A 20,629-nucleotide genomic window follows, 5' to 3' on the forward strand; every position below is an offset into this window, starting at 1 on the left:
GACGGGGACACACCACTCATTTGCTCAACCTCCTCCTTGGAGAAGCCTTCCGCCTCAGTCATGTCGACACACACGTACCGACACCCCACACACACAGGGATTTACCTATAAGGGGACAAAACCCCAACCAGGCCCTTAGGAGAGACAGAGAGATAGAGTATGCCAGCACACACCCAGCGATTAAAAACCCTGGAATATACAACCAGATAGCTCTTTTATATGTTTATAATCGTAATCTACACTCACTGCGTCGCCAAAGTGCCCCCCTCCTCCTTTTTCCAACCTGTGAAGCTCAGCAGGGGAGAGAACAGGGAGCCAGCGTTTTCTCATGCAGCCTCTGTGGAGAAAATGGCGCTGGTTAGTGCTGAGGATCAAGCCCCACCCACCCGACGGCGGGCTTCGGTCCCTTCATCATATATTAATAAAATGGCGGGGGTCCGCGGATTTACTGTCCCCCAGCCTAATCCACCTTATTTATGGCCAAATCGAGGTTTATTGCTGCCCAGGGCGCCCACCCCCCTGCGCCCTGCACCCTTCAGTGCCTGCTTTGTGTGTGTCACAGGGAGCAATGGCGCGCAGCTTACCGCTGCGCGCTTACCTCATGAAGATCTGATGTCTTCTGCCGCCTGAAGTCTTTTCCTTAATACTCACCCGGCTTCTATCTTCGGCATCTGTGAGGAGGACGGTGGCGGCACGGCTCCGGGACGAACCCCAGGTGAGACCTGTGTTCCGACTCCCTCTGGAGCTAATGGTGTCCAGTAGCCTAGAAGCAGTGCCCAACTTTACAAGCCAGCTCTGCTTCTCTCTCCTCAGTCCCACGATGCAGGGAGCCTGTTGCCAACAGGACTCCCTGAAAATAAAAAACCTAACAAAATTATTTTTCCACAGAAAACTCTGGAGAGCTCTCTGCAGTGCACCCATTCTCCTCTGGGCACAAGATCTAACTGAGGTCTGGAGAAGGGGCATAGAGGGAGGAGCCAGTGCACACCCATAGTCAAAGTTCTTTTTAGGTGCCCTATCTCCTGCGGAGCCCATCTATACCCCATGGACCTTACGGAGTCCCCAGCATCCTCTAGGACGTAAGAGAAATGATATATATCCAGACAGCTAATGAGTAGCCTATGTACCGTTTATTAGTGTACCTCTCTCTATGTAAGTCATAGAGACGTGACTTGGAGCAATTACTGTATATGTATGGAAATTTGCAGTCCGGATGTCTGCAGTCATTATGTTGATAGTGAAACTGCAGACACAAGGAAGCCAGCGCCAGGATTCCAATGCAGTTTAAATGCTACTGCCACTACTGTTTACAGTGTGGACATTATATACCTTTTAAACATTCTACTCTGGATTTCAGGTAATATTTTGCATCAGTATTTAACTTCTGAAAAACTGAATTGCTCAGCAACTTGGTGGAATTACAGCAACCTTTTAAGTCAGACAACATCTGCACACTCACACTACTAAATAGAACTTTGAATATTTATACAATATTACAAGTTATTTGAACCATTTGAGCCCAAAGGCTGGCATGTACAGAAGTAGCACATGTAGGACTGTATACATCCATTTAATTGTAGTTAATAACTACCTTTTCTTCTTTCACTTTACTCAATGGGTCTTTCTTGTCTCTGGCACGGGCAGGCTTTGCTTTCTGGTTATTAACATTTCTTGAAGGGGGATTTGGGCCCTTGACAGCTGCACTTAAGCGATTGTTATGCGCTCGATTGTCACTAAACTGGGCAGACTGACGTTTCCGGAGACCTGGTGAAGGCCTTCATTTAAAACAAAGAAAAAAAATAATGTATTATTGCTTGAAAGAAACAGTTAAAATGCATTCCTGTAAATTTGGGGGATGATTCGGAGATGGAATCAAAGCAAAAAATAAAAAAAATAGGATTTTACATACCTACCGGTAAATCCTTTTCTCGTAGTCCATAAGGGATATTGGGGACAGATTAGTACAATGGGTATAGACGGTTCCAAAGGAGCCAGTGCACTTTAAATTTCTTCAGCTGGGTGTGCTGGCTCCTCCCCTCTATGCCTCCTCCTACAGGTCAGTTATAGGTAAAACAGTGCCAGAAGGAGAATGACATACTGTACTTGAGAGAAGGAACATAACAAAAATAAGTGTGTTGAGATTTATACACCAGCACACCAAAACAAAACCGGGACAGCAACATCTGGCAACATAAACAGCAATGGCTGAACAGGTAACACCTAACAGAGAACCTGCAGAAAGTCACCGCACAGAGGTGGGCGCCCAATATCCCTTATGGACTACGAGAAAAGGATTTACCGGTAGGTATTTAAAATCCTATTTTCTCTAGCATCCATAAGGGATATTGGGGACAGATTAGTACGATGGGGGATGTCCCAAAGCTTCCAGAACGGGCGGGAACGTGCGGAGATATCTGCAGCACCGTCTGCCCAAACTGGGTATCCTCTTTGGCCAGGGTATCAATTTGTAGAACTTCAAAAAGGTGTTCTTCCCCGACCAGGTAGCAGCTCGGCACAGTTGGAGGGCCGAGACTTCACAGGCAGCCGCCCAGGAGACTCCACCGATCTCGTAGAGTGGGCCTTCAGAGACTGTGGAACAGGTAAGGCTGCCGACACATAGGCCTTTTGGATAGTAAGCCGAATCAAACGCCCAACAGACTGCTTTGAAGCAGGGCAACCCTTTTTCTGCGCATCATACAGCACGAACAAGGAATAAGTCTTTCTGATCCGAGCCGTCCTCCTGACAGATTTTCAAGGCTCACACTGCATCCAATGGCTCCGGAGGGGCAGAAGTGCCAGAAGCGGACGGAATCACAATAGGTTGATTCAAGTGAAATGCGGAGACCACCTTTGGCAGGAACTGCTGTCTAGTCCTGAGCTCCGCTCTGTCCTCGTAAAAGTTCAAATAGGGATTTTTACACAATAAGGCCACTAATTCTGAGACACGTCTAGCAGAAGCCAGGGCCAGTAACATCACCGTCTTCCACGTGAGGCACTTGTCTTCTACCGTCATCAGAGGTTCAAACCAGGAGGACTGTAGAAAGCGTAACACCACATCCAAATCCCAAGGTGCCGTAGGTGGCACAAACGGAGGTTGTATGTGAAGTACCCCTTGCAAGAAGTCTGAACATCTGGCAGGAGAGCCAACTTCTTCTGGAAGAAGATGGAAAGAGCTGAAATCTGGACCTTAATGGATCCAAGACGGAAGCCTTTATCCACTCCAGCCTGCAGGAAATGAAGGAATCTCCCCAAGTGGATTTCCGCAGATGGATTTGTGCGTTCCTTGCACCAAGAGACATATCTCCGCCAGATATGATGATAGTGTTTTGACGTCACAGGTTTTCTGTCTTGCACCATAGTGGCAATGACCTTTTTGGAAAGCCCTTTCTGAGCGAAGATGTTCCACTCAACTTCCATGCCGTCAAACGAAGCCGCCGTAAGTCCGGGTAGACGAACGGTCCTTGCTGAAAAAGATCTCTTCTTAGCGGCAGAGGCCAAGGGTCCTCTACGGACATGTCCTGAAGAGCCGCGTACCACGCTCTTCGGGGCCAATCCGGGGCAATCAAGATTGCCTGCACTCCTTGATGCCTGATCCTCTTGAGTACCCTGGGTATCAACGGAATCGGAGAAAATAGCTAGACCAGCTGGTAAGGCCAAGGCATTGTCAGCGCATCCACTGCGACCGCCTGAGGGTCTCTGGTTAGCAAGCAATAGCAACGAAGCTTCTTGTTGAGCGAGAGGCCATCATGTCGATCTGTGGGCAGCCCCACCTGTCGATGATCTGTTGAAACACCTGAGGGTGTAGTCCCCCACTCCCCTGGGTGGAGATCATGGCGACTGAGGAAGTCCGCTTACCAGTTATCCACCCCCGGAATAAAGATTGCGGACAGTGCTCTTGCATTTCTTTCCACCCAGAAGAGTATTCTTGACAATTCTCGCATGCAGGCTCTGCTTTTTGTCCCTCCTTGTCGATTGATGTTCGCCACAGCCGTGGCGTTGTCCGACTGAACCTGGATCGCCCAATCCCGGAGTAGAGGGAAGGCCTGAATTAGAGCACTGTAGATGGCCCGAAGTTCCAGGATGTTGATTGGAAGGAGGGCTTCTTGGGCAGACAACCTGCCCTGGAACTGCGCCCCTTGGGTGACAGCTCCCCATCCTCTCAGACTCGCATCCGTCGTGAGGAGGATCCAAACTTGAATCCCAAAGCGTCGACCTTCCAGCAGGTTGGAAGACTGTAGCCACCCCAGGAGTGAAATCCTGGCCTGGGGTGAAGCCGAACCATCCAGTGCAGCTGAAGATGGGAACCGGACGACTTGTTCAGGATATCCAATTGGAACGGTCTGGCATGAAACCTTCCGAACTGTATCGCCTCGTACGAGGCCACCATCTTTCCCAACAATTTTATGCAAAGATGAATGGATTCTCTAGCAGGTCGGAGCACCATGCGAACCATTTCTTGAAGTGTTCTCACTTTTTCCTCTGGGAGGAACACTTTCTGTGCTACAGTAGCCAGGAGCATCCCCAGAAACAGGAGCCGCTGAGACGGTTCCAGGTGGGATTTCTACAGATTGGGTATCCACCCGTGGTGAGACAGATGTTGGACAGTGCGATCTATATGGAGCAATAGAAGCTCCCTGGAACTATCTTTTATCAGGAGATCGTCCAGGTATGGAATTACGTTGACCCCCTGGACCCTGAGCTGAAACATAATTTCTGCCATCACCTTCGTGAACACCCTCGGAGCTGTAGACAGGCGAAGGGTAACGCCTGAAACTGGTAGTGATCGTTCAGTAGGGCGAACCGAAGATAGGCCTGATGAGGAGGCTAAATTGGGATATGGAGGTAAGCGTCCTTGATATCCAGGGACACTAGGAATTCCTGATGTCCCAGGCCTGCGATCACTGCTCTCAAAGATTCCATCTTGAATTTGAAAACCTTCCAGGTAAGGATTCAATGACTTCAGAGTCAGAATGGGTCTCACAGACCCATCTAGTTTTGGTACTACGAATAGACTGGAGTAGTAACCCTGTCCTCGTTGTTGTAGGGGTATTGGAACAATGACCTGGGACTGGACCAGCTTGGTTACGGTCAGTAGTAGTGTACCACGCATATTTTCCAAAGCTGGTAAGCCTGATTTGAAAAATCGTTGGGGAGGAGCACCGTCGAACTCCAGCTTGTAACCCTGAGAGACAAGGTCCCTTACCCAAGCATGTTGCCAGGAACCGTCCCAGATGTGGCTGTAGTGACGTAACCGAGCTCCCACCAGGTCTGATCTGGCTTCCAGTGAAAATAGGTGTGTCAGGGAGGAAACTGGGTGGTGCCAATGAGGACGTATGTACTGCCGCCTTATGGGAGTATAGTGAACGTGTATCTAATGCTCTGTGCGAGTCTGTGTCATGAATATGGAATGGAAGCCTGTTTCTTTCGGATCTCTTGCACCTAGCATGAGGCTGGTGCAAGTGTTGATACTAATGCGGACGTTTGTGGCGGTTTGTGTAAAATCACTAAATGACGCAGCGTGAAGATGCACGAGCCCCCACATTAGCTCTGTGGAAACTTGCATGAGCATAAGGCAGTGAGTCAGTCCTCTGCAGCTGCCTCAACTATAGCTGCTTTGCATGTGACTCAGAATCAGCCCCATTACATGGCCTGGGAAAGAAGAACAGCATATCATATACCTCCAGACAACTTATTAGTATTAGAGGGAACATATACCTCCAGAGAAATTATTAGTATTCTGCAATTAACAATATGCTGTATACTCCTACTCTGAGATCATGAGTAAATAAAAGAGCATATTTATTAAAGTAAGAAGCTATTTACTCCATTTTGTCTAATAAATGTAATTTGTTCAATGTCACTCAAAGAAGAAAAAATTAAACTGAATTTAAACTTAAAAAAAAAAAAAAAAAACATGAAGAACCAGAAAAACAAAGTTTAATGATTTTGTGGAATACTCTGTAATTACTGTTTTCCAGATACGGGGCATCACACAATCCAATGAAGCATATATACTGTAGCAATTGTCTTCCGACATGCTCTCCCTAGGATTCTCTCCCAAATACCCTGTGTAGAACAGGAGCTCATAGTAACTATAGGAGGCTCTCAGCAGTGATGTACAGTATGTGTTTATAACATGAACGCGAAGCAGCAAGTTATTCAACCCACTCCCTGTTTATGGAAAACACATGTATGTATATGGCCCAATACAGCTGAATTCCTCATGTATAGGACAGGCTACATCTTTTAGGTGCAAACTGGAAAAGATTTAACTCCCCCTTTTGGGCGCCAAAAAAACCTTATAACTACCTAGTGCTAGGTGTCAAAAGATGATGAAATAGGTATTAACACTGGTTAAAATATATTAACATAAAATGCAAATTATGCAACAATGCAGACAGGAAAAAGTCATACCGGTAGGGGTGTATGGAGCCACAGGTGTTAAGGTGAAACAGAGTATCCCGGGAAAATACCCTGCTTTTGGCTCCAAGAATTTTTCCCACCGGCCGTGATGAAGGGTTTAAACGTCCGTGGATGATGAAAGCACAGCAGGGCAACTGCGACGCGTTTCGGGACTATCCTGTCCCTTTTTCAAGGCCTTGAAAAAGGGACAGGATAGTCCCGAAAGGCGTCGGAGTTGCCCTGCTGTGCTTTCATCATCCACGGACGTTTAAACCCTTCATCACGGTCGGTGGGAAAAATTCTTGGAGCCAAAAACAGGGTATTTTCCCGGGATACTCTGTTTCACCTTAACACCTGTGGCTCCATACACCCCTACCGGTATGACTTTTTCCTGTCTGCATTGTTGCATAATTTGCATTTTATGTTAATATATTTTAACCAGTGTTACTTTTATTAAAAATATTTTTTATATATACCTATTTCATCATCTTTTGACACCTAGCACTAGGTAGTTATAAGGTTTTTTTGGCGCCCAAAAGGGGGAGTTAAATCTTTTCCAGTTTGCATTTTCATTTGGAGTCTAATAGGGGACTCAAACCCCCCCCCCCCAGGCCAGCCTACCAAAAACCCATACAGCGCCCCACTACTCCCACCCTTCTCCTTTGTACATCTTTTAGGTGCATATCCTGCAGAATATGCAAACTACACTATGTAACTTCTTTTTCACCTGCAATACTCATGAGTAAAAGTCTCCCTTAGAAATGCAAATGTACCACATTTAAATACATAACACTAACTGGACATTCAGCTCACCTACGTTCAACTGGTACTGGTAAGGACCAGACTTCTCCGTCCTGAACTGGGAAATCATGTTGGGCTGCTTTCACGGGAGAGCTGTCCAGTTTAAAACTTTCCAGTGTAGACATGATGTCCTTCACATGCTTCGCTTCCACACTGATCTCCTGCCAAACCTGCCAGAAAAGATTTGCAAAGTCAAATATGCAAGACTCGTTTTCTTATTACAGGCCATTCTGGAAAATGTTAGGTTAAACAGTGAATTATTTACCTGATTGTTTAGAAGCAAATAAATTCTCAGTGGCTGCCCATACAATTGGCTAAGTCTTTATAAATCATGTAGAAACAAACATGTACAAACATGCCACAGCATCTTTGATTCAAAATCCAAGGAACTTCCAGTGTAGAACTGCAACATGAAATATATATTATTGGGCTCATTTATCAATGGAGTGATACATTTCACTGATGGACAAATTGCACCAGCCAATCAGCTCCTAACTGCCATGTTACAGACTCTGTTTGAAAAACGACAGGAGTTGGTTGGCTGGTGCAATTTATCACTCTCAGTCAAATGTATCACTCATTGATAAATTAGTCCATATCTCCACATTTGGGGGGGGGTTAGCAACATTGTGCAAATAGGGGTGTGGCCTTGCTCCCTTTGCACGTCACATGCAGGTGTAACAGTGCAACACGCCTGGAGCGCACACGCACTTTCCAAGCAGTCCCCAGCCTCTCTCTGCATGTGGCATCAATCACTGCAGCTATGCAACAGCAGAGAGGCTGCCCTCCCAACCCCTCCCCATTGAACACTGCAGGACTGTCCTGCCAAAATTGGGACAGTGGGAATATATGATTTATGGAGGAGATTTATGGCCGATACCAAAGAGTTCACAGATTCCATTCAAAATTGTCCAGCATTGAAAAGCTTGTTGAGAATAGTGTGAGAAGCTCCAAAGTTCTTTTTGATAAGGAACAGTTTGCAATAAAACTCTTAGGCATTATGATCTGATAGAACAAGGTCAAGTGCAACTGATTTGCTTAAAGCTTGTAGGCTGTTCTGTAAGGCCTTTGGCTCCATTAAACCTGATGGAACTGATGCATACTGATGGAACTGTATCTTGTAATCATTATTTATGTTGTCTAGAATCCACAGGTCTTTGATAGAATCTGACCATGTGTGTGCAATTCTGCCCCCCATAGCTGTTATAGAGAATTGACCCTGACAAACAGTCATGGTAAATTCTTTTGGTTTGGCCGCTCTCTCCAATCCTTGGAGAGTAATAAAGTGGAGAGAGATAAAGTACCAGCCAGTAAGCTCCTAACTCCCATGTTACAGGATGCGTTTAAAAAATGACTGTTAGGAGCTGATTAGTTGCTACTTTCTCTCCACAGCTTAGTACATCTAACTCAAAATCTTTTATTACCAGATGCTGATGTGTGTTGGGAAGACTCTGCTCTTTGAGCTGCCTTGCTCAAAAGGAGATCTTTGTGCTGATGCAGAGGTTATTAATTTGGTCATTCTCAAAGACTTAAGGCCCCCCATGCACTACTCAGACTTGTCTGAACTGCAGATCACATCAGATTTCTCTTGAACTCTCACGGGAGCTTTCTGGGAATCAGATCGGACCCTGGCTTTAATTTTCACTACATTCACTTCAGATATATATGATGAGATCTATCACGTGCCAGATCGCATCAGATATATCTGATGCACACATGCTAGATGTGATTGATCTGATGCAGCTGCTGCCGCCACGTTCTGTGGTGGGTGTGAGTGGCCAGGGAGATGCCCGTCAAATGACACTTCAGATGAATCTGATCAGATACATCAGAAGTTTAAAAAAAACAAAAAAAACAATCCGATGTGCACCTGATTTCTTCTGTTTCAGATATATAGTTGGGGCAGCCTCAGAGATATGTAGTTCAGACATATCTGACACGGGAGTCCGCATCGGATCGGAAGAGCCATCCGATGTGACGCTTTTCTTCAGATTTGACCGTCAGATGCGTCGAAATTAGAAGAAAACTGCCCAAATCAGACTAGTGGATGGGGGCCTTTAGATATATTTTTCAGCAAAGAATCTACATTATTTAAGCTAAATTTCTGTTTTTCTTTAAATTCACCAGATTCTGCACTAGTGAATAGGAAACGTCTTTCCTTTAATGTATGCTTTTCTGAATGTAAAACATAATCTACTACATCCAAGGCTGATGTTTATTTAATCCAAGCAATAATTAAGCTGTTCTGGAGGCTGATTTCTTTGCAAGGGTTGCAAAATACACTTTCATTTTGTGCAGAAAAAAACTTCCATCACAGGCTTCACAAAGTGTATTAATGTTTGTGCTATCCATCTCTTCCCCACAGGTTCTGTAAAGGTACAGAAGAAATACACTAATCACTGACTAATCTATCTGGATGTAGCATATGAAAACACTGCTAATTTTGCCACTGGCCACAAGATGGGATCTGGGATTGATTTTAGGTCTCAGGCTCCATCCTGCCTCTGGGTGCTATTTCTTCCAGCCAAAAACAATATAATGCAGAGTACTCAGCATCCCCAGCTTTTCACAACGGGCCTGGAACTCCCTGTATGATGCAGCACTCAGAACATCAGTCTTTAGTGAAGGAGCTCTGTTTGCAAACGTCCACAGTCAGTTCCGCTCCTGGTGGTAGTAGAATCGGGAAGCCCATTCTCAGCTGGCAGGATCAAATGGTGTATTGCCAGGATAGAGCAGAGAAGTGAGCCCTGCTATACAGAAAAGCTAAAACTGGTACTGAACCTACCTAATTTTGAGTTAGGAAAAGACACACAGGGAGGGTATATATTATCTGTGGGAGTGTTTTTACATATCTAACTAGCAGGGATATAACCCATTATAGGGGCTGCCAAGATGCTGTAAAGTTATAATGATTAATTTACTGAAATAGGAGGAAGAGAGATGATAGATAGACAGACAGATAGACAGACAGACATATATATACACCATGCAGATATCTACAATATGAAGGAAAAGAAGGCACTCCTCCGGTCTTGTGAAAAAGTTCCAAGCTGTTCTGTTTATTTCACAACGTTCCATGGCCTGCTGGCCTTTTAATCAAGTACATGCAGGCTTTGGAACGTTGTGAAATAAACAGAACAGCTTTGAACTTTTCCACAAGACTGGAGGAGTGCCGCCTTTTCCTTCATATTGGGGATATCTGCATGGTATAAGTATTCTTAAGAAAGCCACCCCGGCATTATTACCTATCCCGGAGTGCCCTTTTTACATGTGTATGTATGTATGTATAGTGAAACAATATCTGGTATATCTATATAAGTGATTTTGGCATATATTGGTTATATTTAAACTAGATTTGACATTTAATTAATAGCAATCACTTACACAAATATCTATTCTGAATGATTCATAAATTTAAAGTTTACTATTAGCATTTCTACTTTACTTCTCACAATGATCTTGTATATTTAAAGTGATTCAAAAGCAGAACCATACACTTTATTACTGTAAGTCTATCTTAGCTACGGTTTTATGTTAACATTAGAATAACACATGGAAAAAAATATACTGCATGGAACACACAATGAATGCAGAATTACGATCAACTGATCAATAGACGGGTCGATTACTTAGTGTTAATAATGATGAACACACTGTGCAACCCAGTTATTTAGTAAGATTACCAAAAGAGGATCTGTGTTATATTTGATTATATTATTTAGAGTCAATTGTACATATCTGAAGTTTCAGACTTGGAACCAGTATGACCCTTTTGCCATTTTGACCAATTCATAGACGGTACTAATGACCTCTAAAACAATGATTGTCATCGACCCAATCAGTACTAATCACAATGTTAATAATTTCATTAGGCCAGGCTGTATAATGTTCCTGTCAATTTGGTCACAAACTTTTCTTTTAGAATTCACTATTCCTACTGTTCTAAAGGTTACACTTCTATAAGCAAATTCGAAGAAGGCAATTCAAAAATCAGATTGCCATTTGGTTGAATGAAAACAAAGAAAATAACACACACACACACACACACACACACACACACAGCCAAATAAAATTGCCTGCAGGATGTGTAAAGTGACAAAGTTTTGCCGATTTAGTCATGAGTTTTAAAGTGGCCCTACTCCAAGCCATTAGTAAAATGCTGTTTGGAATGATCAAATGTTTGATTCGTTACCAAACGGAAATTTCATAAAAAATAAAAAACAAACACATAATAAAAAGAAAAAACACATTCCATGCCACTACATTTGCAGTTAATATAGATATAATAGATACATAGAATTATAAATAAGAACCTGTGACTGAACGGAGTCACTTAGCATGCAGATGCACAATAAATGGACAGACAAGGTTATATGTTCTTACCTATATTTCCAATAAGCTCCAATGAAGCTGTGTTGAAGGACAGAGAAATCAATCTATTTAGTTTATCAACATTGCTTCATGGACTGAACATATGTGCAGGGACAAAAAGCTTTCAACAGGAGAACCCGCACATGTTTTTTACCATGAGGTTGTCCCGTCTGCCCTTTTTGGCACTTTGCTGGGTCAAATCATTTGATTAGACAGGTACCTGATAGCAAACTGCAAGTGATTTCCATCATCCAATCAAGTGACTCGGTTTAAGGAAAGCTAAACTAAAAGCCATTGAGTTTTGGGCCACAAGTATATATTTAAACTGGTTGGTCTACCTCTAAAGATGTATTTTCCCACATCTCACAATCCTTTACATCAACAGCACGAGACAAACAGGTCTTCGCTCAGGACACAATGGGGGTCATTCCGAGTTGATCGCTAGCTGCCCTTGTTCGCAGCGCAGCAACCAGGCTAAAAATTGGCATTTCTGCGCATGTGTATGCCCCGCAAGGTGCACGCGCGACATACGGGTACAAAGCCCTTTGTGGTTTTGCACAGGTTCTAGCTTTAGTTTTCTTTCGCACTGGCGGTCGGTAGAAGATTGACAGGAAGGGGGTGTTTCTGGGTGTCAACTGACCATTTTCAGGGAGTGTTTGCAAAAACGCAGACGTGGCTGGGCGGGTATAGGACGTCAAATCCGAATAGGCTGAAGTGATCGCAAGCGCTGAGTAGGTTCAGAGCTACTCAGAAACTGCACAAACTGTTTTTTGCAGAGCTCGGCTGCACATGCGTTCACACTTCTGCTAAGCTAAAATACACTCCCCAGTGGGCAGCGGCATAACGTCTGCACGGCTGCTAAAACTAGCCAGCGAGCGATCAACTCGGAATGAGGGCCCATGTAACTAACAAAACTAGAAAGAAACAACAACTTTTGTACAGTGTTTACAATTGCACAACTTACATTTGAGAAGGTATACAGTTTGTAGTATAGAAAACATTTCAAAGATTTACATCTTTGTTCAGGATTAAAGACAAATAATCCTCACCTGTTGCCACTTCTGTTGAAGAAAGGTGTCTTTAACATACAAATATTTGTTCATCTGGTCCAGAACACCTTGGTAGTACACCATTGCAGAATCATAGTTACCCAGTAGAGCATACTCCCGTGCTAGTTTGACATTTTCGCTTATCATTAGAAGACTCATTCTGATTGCTGGAAAAGAGAGAGAATCTTAAGCAACACTATATGCACCACTGTTTGATGAACAAGATGCTGTATATATATATATATATATATATATATATATATATATATATATATATATATACACACACAGCATGTTACTGGAGCTAGTATTATTACACCAGTAACTCGTGCATTTTCTGTATACACACACACACGTCAGTAACAAGTAACATCTGGAAGACTCCACGCAATATGGTCTTAAGCAGCAAAGACAATGATACTACAATAAGATACTAATGTATCTGTAAAATGCTCATTAGTACAATGTATTGCCCAAATCAAATGCTAAAGGCAGAGACTCTGGATTGAGTCAGTATTGGCTACTTATTTCTTCCTTATGCCAGGCAGAAAAAGCAAGCTAGGAGATCTATCTATCTATCTAAATGTATGTTAATTGGGAGTCATTCAAATGTGGTTGGAGTTGCTACGCCCATAGCAAAGTACTAATTATTTTTACCATATTGCCAGTACTTTGCGCATGTGCAGAACCCGTTCTGTGCATGTGCAGACGAGTCCTGCAATGACAGACACATAGCGGCATCAGCCTATTCATGATTGACAGTCTGATGCCATTAAGGGGCGGGGAGGGGGCAGCGATGGAACTTTTTTTGCCAAACTCAGGCATGTCGCCGCTATTGCAGGGGAGGGAAGAGGATAGGCGGCTGTGTCACTGGTGCGTCTGTGTTCACTAATAAGGAGTGTGCTCACTTGGGCGTCTGTGTTCCCTATTAGCGTCTGGATCCACTCAGCATTTGCTAGCGTATCGATCGATCCTGGAAGCGGGGTTAAGTCTTCCTGTATACCGTTCTCCTGAGGCAGGTGATATAGCACTGAGTCTCTACCTACCACTGGGGTATGAGTAGTTGTATAAGTGCTTATTGCATACGAGTCTTGTAAACGTTTACTGCTGTTTCTTTCGCTGTGCGACTGAATGAGTTAAAAGTCCTATATAAAGGTAATGCAAAATTATGTTTCTCCTACATACCTGTAGTTGAATATGTGCTCATATTGCTAATGTATACTAATGTATAACAATGTGACTGATTGCTAGTGTGGCTGCTGACATACTTTGTTTCAGTAATTTCTGCTGTCTCATATCTGATGCTCAATGCTGGTGCAAGGCAGGGAGGGATAGGATTGTATTGTATATCACTTTAGCAAACTTAAAGTGAATACGGTCACAAATTTGTTTAGTTAACACCAGATAGGTGTGTGATTTGTTATCATGTCTAAGAGAGGCAAGGGTGAGGAGGAAACACTCTCCACAGCTGTACCCACATTGATATCATGTTTGTCATGCAAAGCAGGGTTAACCTCTCAAGATCTGGTTCAAAATGGGTTATGTGCAAAATAGTTTTAACTTCCATCAAAGCCTCCTTAATATGCCAAGGCAGGCTCAGGTTCAGACAGAACCTCCATGGGCATCATTTGCACAAACATTATCTAATATATCTGAGCGAATTGTGCCAGCTCCAGTACCAGGTATGGGTTACCCTATTAACCCATATGTGCAGCATACCCCTGGGTTATGACACATCCAGTTCAGGAAGTTGCAACCTTTCAACAAAAGCAGGCTTAAAGGCCTGTGGAAATTAAATCAGTCTACACATGTTTCAGAAGGGGACACTTCGGGCCCAAGGAAAAGCAAAAGGAAAGTGTTACAGCAAACAGTCCCAATTGGATAAGTCTGGAAAGACTAAAAAGCATTGGGTTACCAGAGGGCCTGCTTCCCAACCAGAAGAAAAGCCATCAGCTTGATGGCACGGTCCTCCACCTGGGGCACCCCAGGGTGGGAGGCCGACTTCTATTTGCACAGACCTGGCAGCAGTCCACCACAGATGCCTGGGTGCAAGAAGCGGTATCTCACGGTTATGTGTTTGCCTTCAAGAAACACCCACCGCAAAGATTTTTTTGTAGCAGCCCGTCTTCAGTGGAAACGAAGGCCAGGGCTTTACAGGAGCCAGTTCAGAAGTTGCTACAATCGGGAGTGATAGTACCGGTCCCTCCTGTACAGCAGGGACAATTATTCTATTCCAACCTGTTTCTAGTACAGAAACTGAATGGGTCATACCGGCCCATTCTCTACCTCCAAGTTCTGAACAAATACATTTGGGTGCCTCGGTTTCATATGGAGACTTCAAGTTCCATTCTCTTAGCCATGGGGGATTTTAATGTATCCCTAGATATCCAGGATGCTTATCTGCATGTACCTATAGCACCATCCCATCAGTGCTCTCTCAGGTTTGCTATCCTCTGGCAACATTTAATCCTCTGTCTCCATAATAAACTGTGAGTAAAGGGGCCTGTGGGACTGAGCAAGCCGGGGGATCCAACAGTGCCTTGCAGCCTACCCGGTCTCTTTGCTTAACTCCCTCATGTGTAATGATCCTTTGGGACTATTTACTATGCAAGTATAATACCATCATTGTGTGGACACTATATAGCTAATATTTCTTACAAAGATATATGAGGATAATGGTGGCAACACTGTGTTTTGTATTGACACATTTTTATCTGTTACATTTTTATAAAGTAACACTTAAATGGTTACAGGAGAAGAATTACATTTTTTATACAGTCTATAATATTTCTAAGTATCTCAGGAGATAAAATCGTTTCTATTGTGTCATTTTAATAAATTGTTTAGTATAATACATTCGTGTTGTCAGAGTTAACTTTGCGCCATGGGGTTTTTTTCTTTTGTATTTCAAGGAAGAAAGTTGCCTGCTGATAAATATATTGGAACATCGGGCCATATATATGGCACTCACTCAGGAATAGGACATACTTCAAGGAAAACCGGTTCAGATTCGCTTGGACAATGCGACGGCAGCAGCGTACCTCAAATCATCAGGGAAGGACTCGCAGCCAAAAAGCAATGAAGGAGGTAAGACGCAAAGTTACGGTGGGCAGAACTTCATCATCCGGCCTTGTCCGCAGTGTTTGGTCTGGGAGTACTAAACTGGGAAGCAGATTTTCTCAGTCGACACGCCATTCATGCAAACGAATGGGCTTTACACCCAGAGGTCTTCCAGATTATGGTAAACAAGTAGGGGCTGCCAGAGATAGACCTCATGGCTTCTCATCAGAACAACAAAGTTCCTGCATACGGGTCAAGGACAAGGGATCCCAAAGCAATCTTTGTGGATGCTCTGTCAGTGAGATGGGACTTTCATCTAGTTTATGTGTTTCCACCAATTGCCCTGGTGCCCAGGGTGATTCGGAAAGTCAAACAAGGAAAGGGCGCCGTGATACTAATAGCTCTGGCATGGCCCAGAAGACATTGGTACACAGATCTGCAGAGGCTGTCGGTGGATACTCCGTTTCTACTGCCTCAACGTCCTTGTCATTACAAGCACCTGGATCAGCTGTCTTTGACAGCGGGGCTCTTGAGACACTCATCCTGAAAAAAAAAATAAGATTTTAAACCTACCTGTAAATCTTTTTCTCTTATTCCGTAGAGGATGCTGGGGACTCCGTAAGGACCATAGGATAAAGACGGGCTCCACAGGAGACATGGGCACTCTAAAGACTTTAGATGGGTGTGCACTGGCTCCTCCCTCTATGCCCCTCCTCCAGACCTCAGTTAAAGAACTGTGCCCAGAGGAGACGGACAGTACGAGGAAAAGATTTTTGGTAATCTAAGGGCAAGATACATACCAGCCCACACCATCCAACATGGAATATACTAACCAGTTAACAGTATGAAACAAAACAGCATCAGCCAGAGACTGATCAAAACTGTAACATAACCCTTATGTAAGCAATAACTATATACAAGCCTTGCAGAATTTAGTCCGCACTGGGACGGGCGCCCAGCATCCTCTACGGACTAGGAGAAAAATATTTACCGGTAGGTTTAAAATCTTATTTTCTTTTACGTCCTAGATGATGCTGGGGACTCCGTAAGGATCATGGGGATTATACCAAAGCTCCAGACCGGGCGGTCTGCAGCACCGATTGAGCAAACATGAGGTCCTCATCAGCCAAGGTATCAAACTTGTAGAATTTAGCAAAAATGTTTGAACCCAACCAAGTAGCTGCTCGGCAAAGTTGTAATGCCGAGACACCTCGGGCAGCGACCCAAGAAGAGCCCACCTTCCTAGTGGAATGGGCCTTTACCGAATTTGGTAACGGCAATCCAGCCGTAGAATGAGCCTGCTGAATCGTGTTACAGATCCAGCGGGCAATAGTCTGCTTAGAAGCAGGAGCGCCAACCTTGCTGGCTGCGTACAGGACAAACAGTGCCTATGTTTTCCTAACCCGAGCCGTCCTGGCTACATAAACTTTTTAGGCCCTGACTACATCAAGACACTTGGAATCCTCCAAGTCACCCGTAGCCACAGGCACCACAATAGGTTGGTTCATATTGAACGATGAAACCACCTCAGGCAGAAATTGAGGACGAGTCCTCAACTCTGGACAATCCACATGGAAAATCAGATAGGGGCTTTTGTGAGACAAAGCCGCCAATTCGGACACCCGCCTCGCAGATGCCAAGGCTAACAACATGACCACTTTCCAAGTGAGAAATTTTAACTCAACTGTTTGAAGAGGTTCAAACCAGTGTGACTTAAGGAACTGTAACACCACGTTAAGGTCCCATGGCGCCACTGGGCGCACAAAAGGAGGCTGGATGTGCAGCACTCCCTTTACAAAAGTCTGGACTTCTGAGAGAGAAGCCAATTCCTTCTGAAAGAATATTGACAGGGCCGAAATCTGCACCTTAATGGAGCCTAACTTTAGGCCCATATCCACTCCCGTCTGCAGAAAGTGGAGAAAACAGCCCAGGTGGAAATCTTCTGTAGGAGCATTCTTGGCTTCACACCAAGATACATATTTCCTCCAGATACGGTGATAATGTTTCGCCATCACCTCCTTCCTAGCTTTAATCAGAGTAGGGATGACTTCCCCCGGAATACCTTTCCTAGCTACGATTTGGCGTTCAACCGCCATGCCGTCAAACGTAACCGCGGTAAGTCTTGGAACACGCAGGGCCCCTGCTGCAACAGGTCCTCCCTGGGAGGAAGAGGCCACGGATCTTCTGTGAGCATTTCCTGAAGATCTGAATACCAGGCCCTTCGAGGCCAATCCGGAACAATGAGTATTGTCTGGACTCTTTTTCGTCTTATGATTCTCAGTATTTTTGAGATGAGTGGAAGAGGAGGGAAAACAGACCGACGTAAACACCCACGGTTTCACCAGGGCGTCTACCGCTACAGCCTGAGGGTCCCTTGACCTGGAACAGTACCTCCGAAGTTTCTTGTTGAGGCGTGACGCCATCATGTCTATTTGAGGAAGCCCCCAACGACTTGTTATCTCTGCAAAAACTTCTTGATGCAGACCCCACTCTCCTGGATGGAGATCGTGTCTGCTGAGGAACTCTGCTTCCCAGTTGTCCACTCCCGGAATGAAGCCTGCTGACAGCGCGCTAACGTGATTTTCCGCCCAGCGAAGAATCTTGGTGGCTGCCGCCATTGCCACTCTGCTCCTTGTCCCGCCTTGGCGGTTTACATGAGCCACTGCTGTGACGTTGTCCGATTGAATCAGAACAGGTAGGTCGCGAAGAAGAGTCTCCGCTTGTCGTAGGCAGTTGTATATGGCCCTTAATTCCAGCACGTTGATGTGTAGACAAGCCTCCTGGCTTGACCACAGTCCCTGAAAATGTCTTCCTTGTGTGACTGCTCCCCATCCTCGGAGGCTCGCGTCCGTGGTTACCAGAACCCAGTCTTGAATGCCGAACCTGCAACCCTCTAGAAGGTGAGCACTCTGCAGCCACCACAGGAGAGACACCCTGGCCGGGAGGGGGGGGGGGGGACAGGCTTATTTTCTGTTGTATTTGTAGATGGGACCCCGACCACTTGTCCAGAAGGTCCCACTGAAATGTCCTCGCATGGAACCTGCCGAAGGGGATGGCCTCGTAGGCCGCCACCATCTTTCCCAGTACTCGAGTGCATTGATGACCTGACACTCTTTTTGGTTTTAACAGGTCTCTGACCATGCTCTGGAGTTCCTGGGCTTTTTCCGTTGGGAGAAAAACCCTCTTCTTTTCCGTGTCCAGAATCATGCCTAAAAAGGATAGCCGAGTCGTTGCAATCAACTGCGACTTTGGCAGATTTAGGATCCAGCCGTGTTGCTGCAGCACTCTCAGGGAGAGTGACACGCTTTTCAGCAACTGATCTCTCGATCTCGCTTTTATCAGGAGATCGTCCAAGTGTGGGATAATTGTGACTCCTTGCCTGCGTAGGAGCACCATCATTTCCGCCATTACATTGGTGAAAATCCTCGGGGCCGTGGACAGCCCAAACGGCAACGTCTGAAACTGGTAATGACAGTCCTGTACAGCGAATCTCAGGTACGCCTGATGAGGAGGATAAATGGGGACATGAAGGTATGCATCCTTTATGTCTAGTGATACCATAAAATCCCCCCCTTCCAGGCTGGAGATCACTGCCCGGAGAGATTCCATATTGAATTTGAACCTCTTTAGATACAGGTTTAGGGATTTTAGATTCAGAATGGGTCTGACCGAGCCATCCGGTTTTGGGACCACAAATAGGGTTGAATAGTACCCTTTCCCCTGTTGTATTAGGGGAACCTTGATAATCACCTGCTGTCGACACAGCTTTTGTATTGCAGCTAAAACTATTCCCCTCTCTGGGGGAGAAGCTGGCAAGGCAGACTTGAAAAATCGTCGAGGAGGCACTTCTTCGAATTCCAGTTTGTAGCCTTGGGATACAATTTCTATCGCCCAAGGATCCAAATCTGACAAAACCCAGACCTGGCTGAAGAGTCGAAGGCGTGCCCCCACCGGCGCGGACTCCCGCAGTGGAGCCCCAGCATCATGCGGTGGATTTTGTAGAAGCCGGGGAGGACTTCTCTTCCTGGGAACTAGCCGTAGCAGGCATTCTTTTCCCTCTACCCTTACCTCTGGCGAGGAAGGACGAGCCTCGACCTCTTCTGGACTTATGCGACCGAAAGGACTGCATCTGATATTGAGGTGTTTTCTTTTGCTGTGGGGGAACATGAGGCAAAAAAGAAGATTTACCCGCGGTAGCTGTGGAAACCAGGTCCGCGAGGCCCTCCCCAAATAAAACCTCACCCTTGTAAGGCAAAGTTTCCATATGTCTCTTTGAATCAGCATCACCCGTCCATTGGCGGGTCCACAGGGCTCGCCTAGCAGAAATTGCCATGGCATTGGCTCTTGAACCCAACAGCCCAACGTATCTCATATATAACGCTGCGTCTTTAATATGACCCAAGGTCAATAAAATGCTATCCTTATTTAGGGTGTCAATGACAGATGACAAGTTTTCTGCCCATGCTGCTATTGCGCTACATACCCATGCCGACGCTACTGCCGGTCTGAGCAAGGCACCCGTATGTGAATAAATTGATTTTAAGGTAGTCTCCTGTCTGCGATCAGCAGGATCCTTGAGGGCTGCCGTGTCTGGAGACGGTAGCGCCACCTTTTTGGACAAGCGCGTCAAAGCCTTGTCCACCCTGGGCGAGGATTCCCACCGTAACCTGTCCTGTGCGGGAAAAGGATACGCCATAAGAATTCTCTTGGGAATCTGCAGTTTCTTGTCCGGAGTTTCCCAAGCTTTTTCAAATAAAGCGTTCAGCTCATGAGATGGGGGAAAAGTTACCTCAGGTTTCTTCTCCTTAAACATGCATACCCTCGTGTCAGGCACTGAGGTGTCCTCTGTGATATGCAAAACATCTTTTATTGCAATAATCATATAATGAATACTTTTGGCCACCCTTGGGTGTAACTTCGCATCATCGTAGTCGACACTGGAGTCA

General features: G+C 45.1%; 1 protein-coding gene across 2 annotated transcripts in view; it reads right to left on the bottom strand.

The window, feature by feature from the left end:
• Positions 1-20,629, bottom strand: part of KATNA1 (katanin catalytic subunit A1) — a 142,889-nt gene that overhangs the window by 59,519 nt on the left and 62,741 nt on the right. The window contains exons 1-4 of one of the 2 annotated variants that reach the window (XM_063917513.1): positions 12,624-12,678; positions 11,587-11,613; positions 7,216-7,373; positions 1,592-1,775 (exon numbers count right to left, since the gene is read on the bottom strand). In XM_063917513.1, coding sequence (XP_063773583.1) covers positions 1,592-1,775; positions 7,216-7,328 — 297 coding nt within the window. In that variant the 5' untranslated portion in view covers positions 7,329-7,373; positions 11,587-11,613; positions 12,624-12,678. Of the gene's footprint in view, positions 1-1,591; positions 1,776-7,215; positions 7,374-11,586; positions 11,614-12,623; positions 12,791-20,629 lie in introns of those variants that run through there. The other variant, XM_063917512.1, reaches the window with a different exon arrangement.

The sequence above is a fragment of the Pseudophryne corroboree genome, chromosome 4, assembly GCF_028390025.1.
Source record: "Pseudophryne corroboree isolate aPseCor3 chromosome 4, aPseCor3.hap2, whole genome shotgun sequence".
Classification (NCBI taxonomy): Eukaryota; Metazoa; Chordata; class Amphibia; order Anura; family Myobatrachidae; genus Pseudophryne; species Pseudophryne corroboree.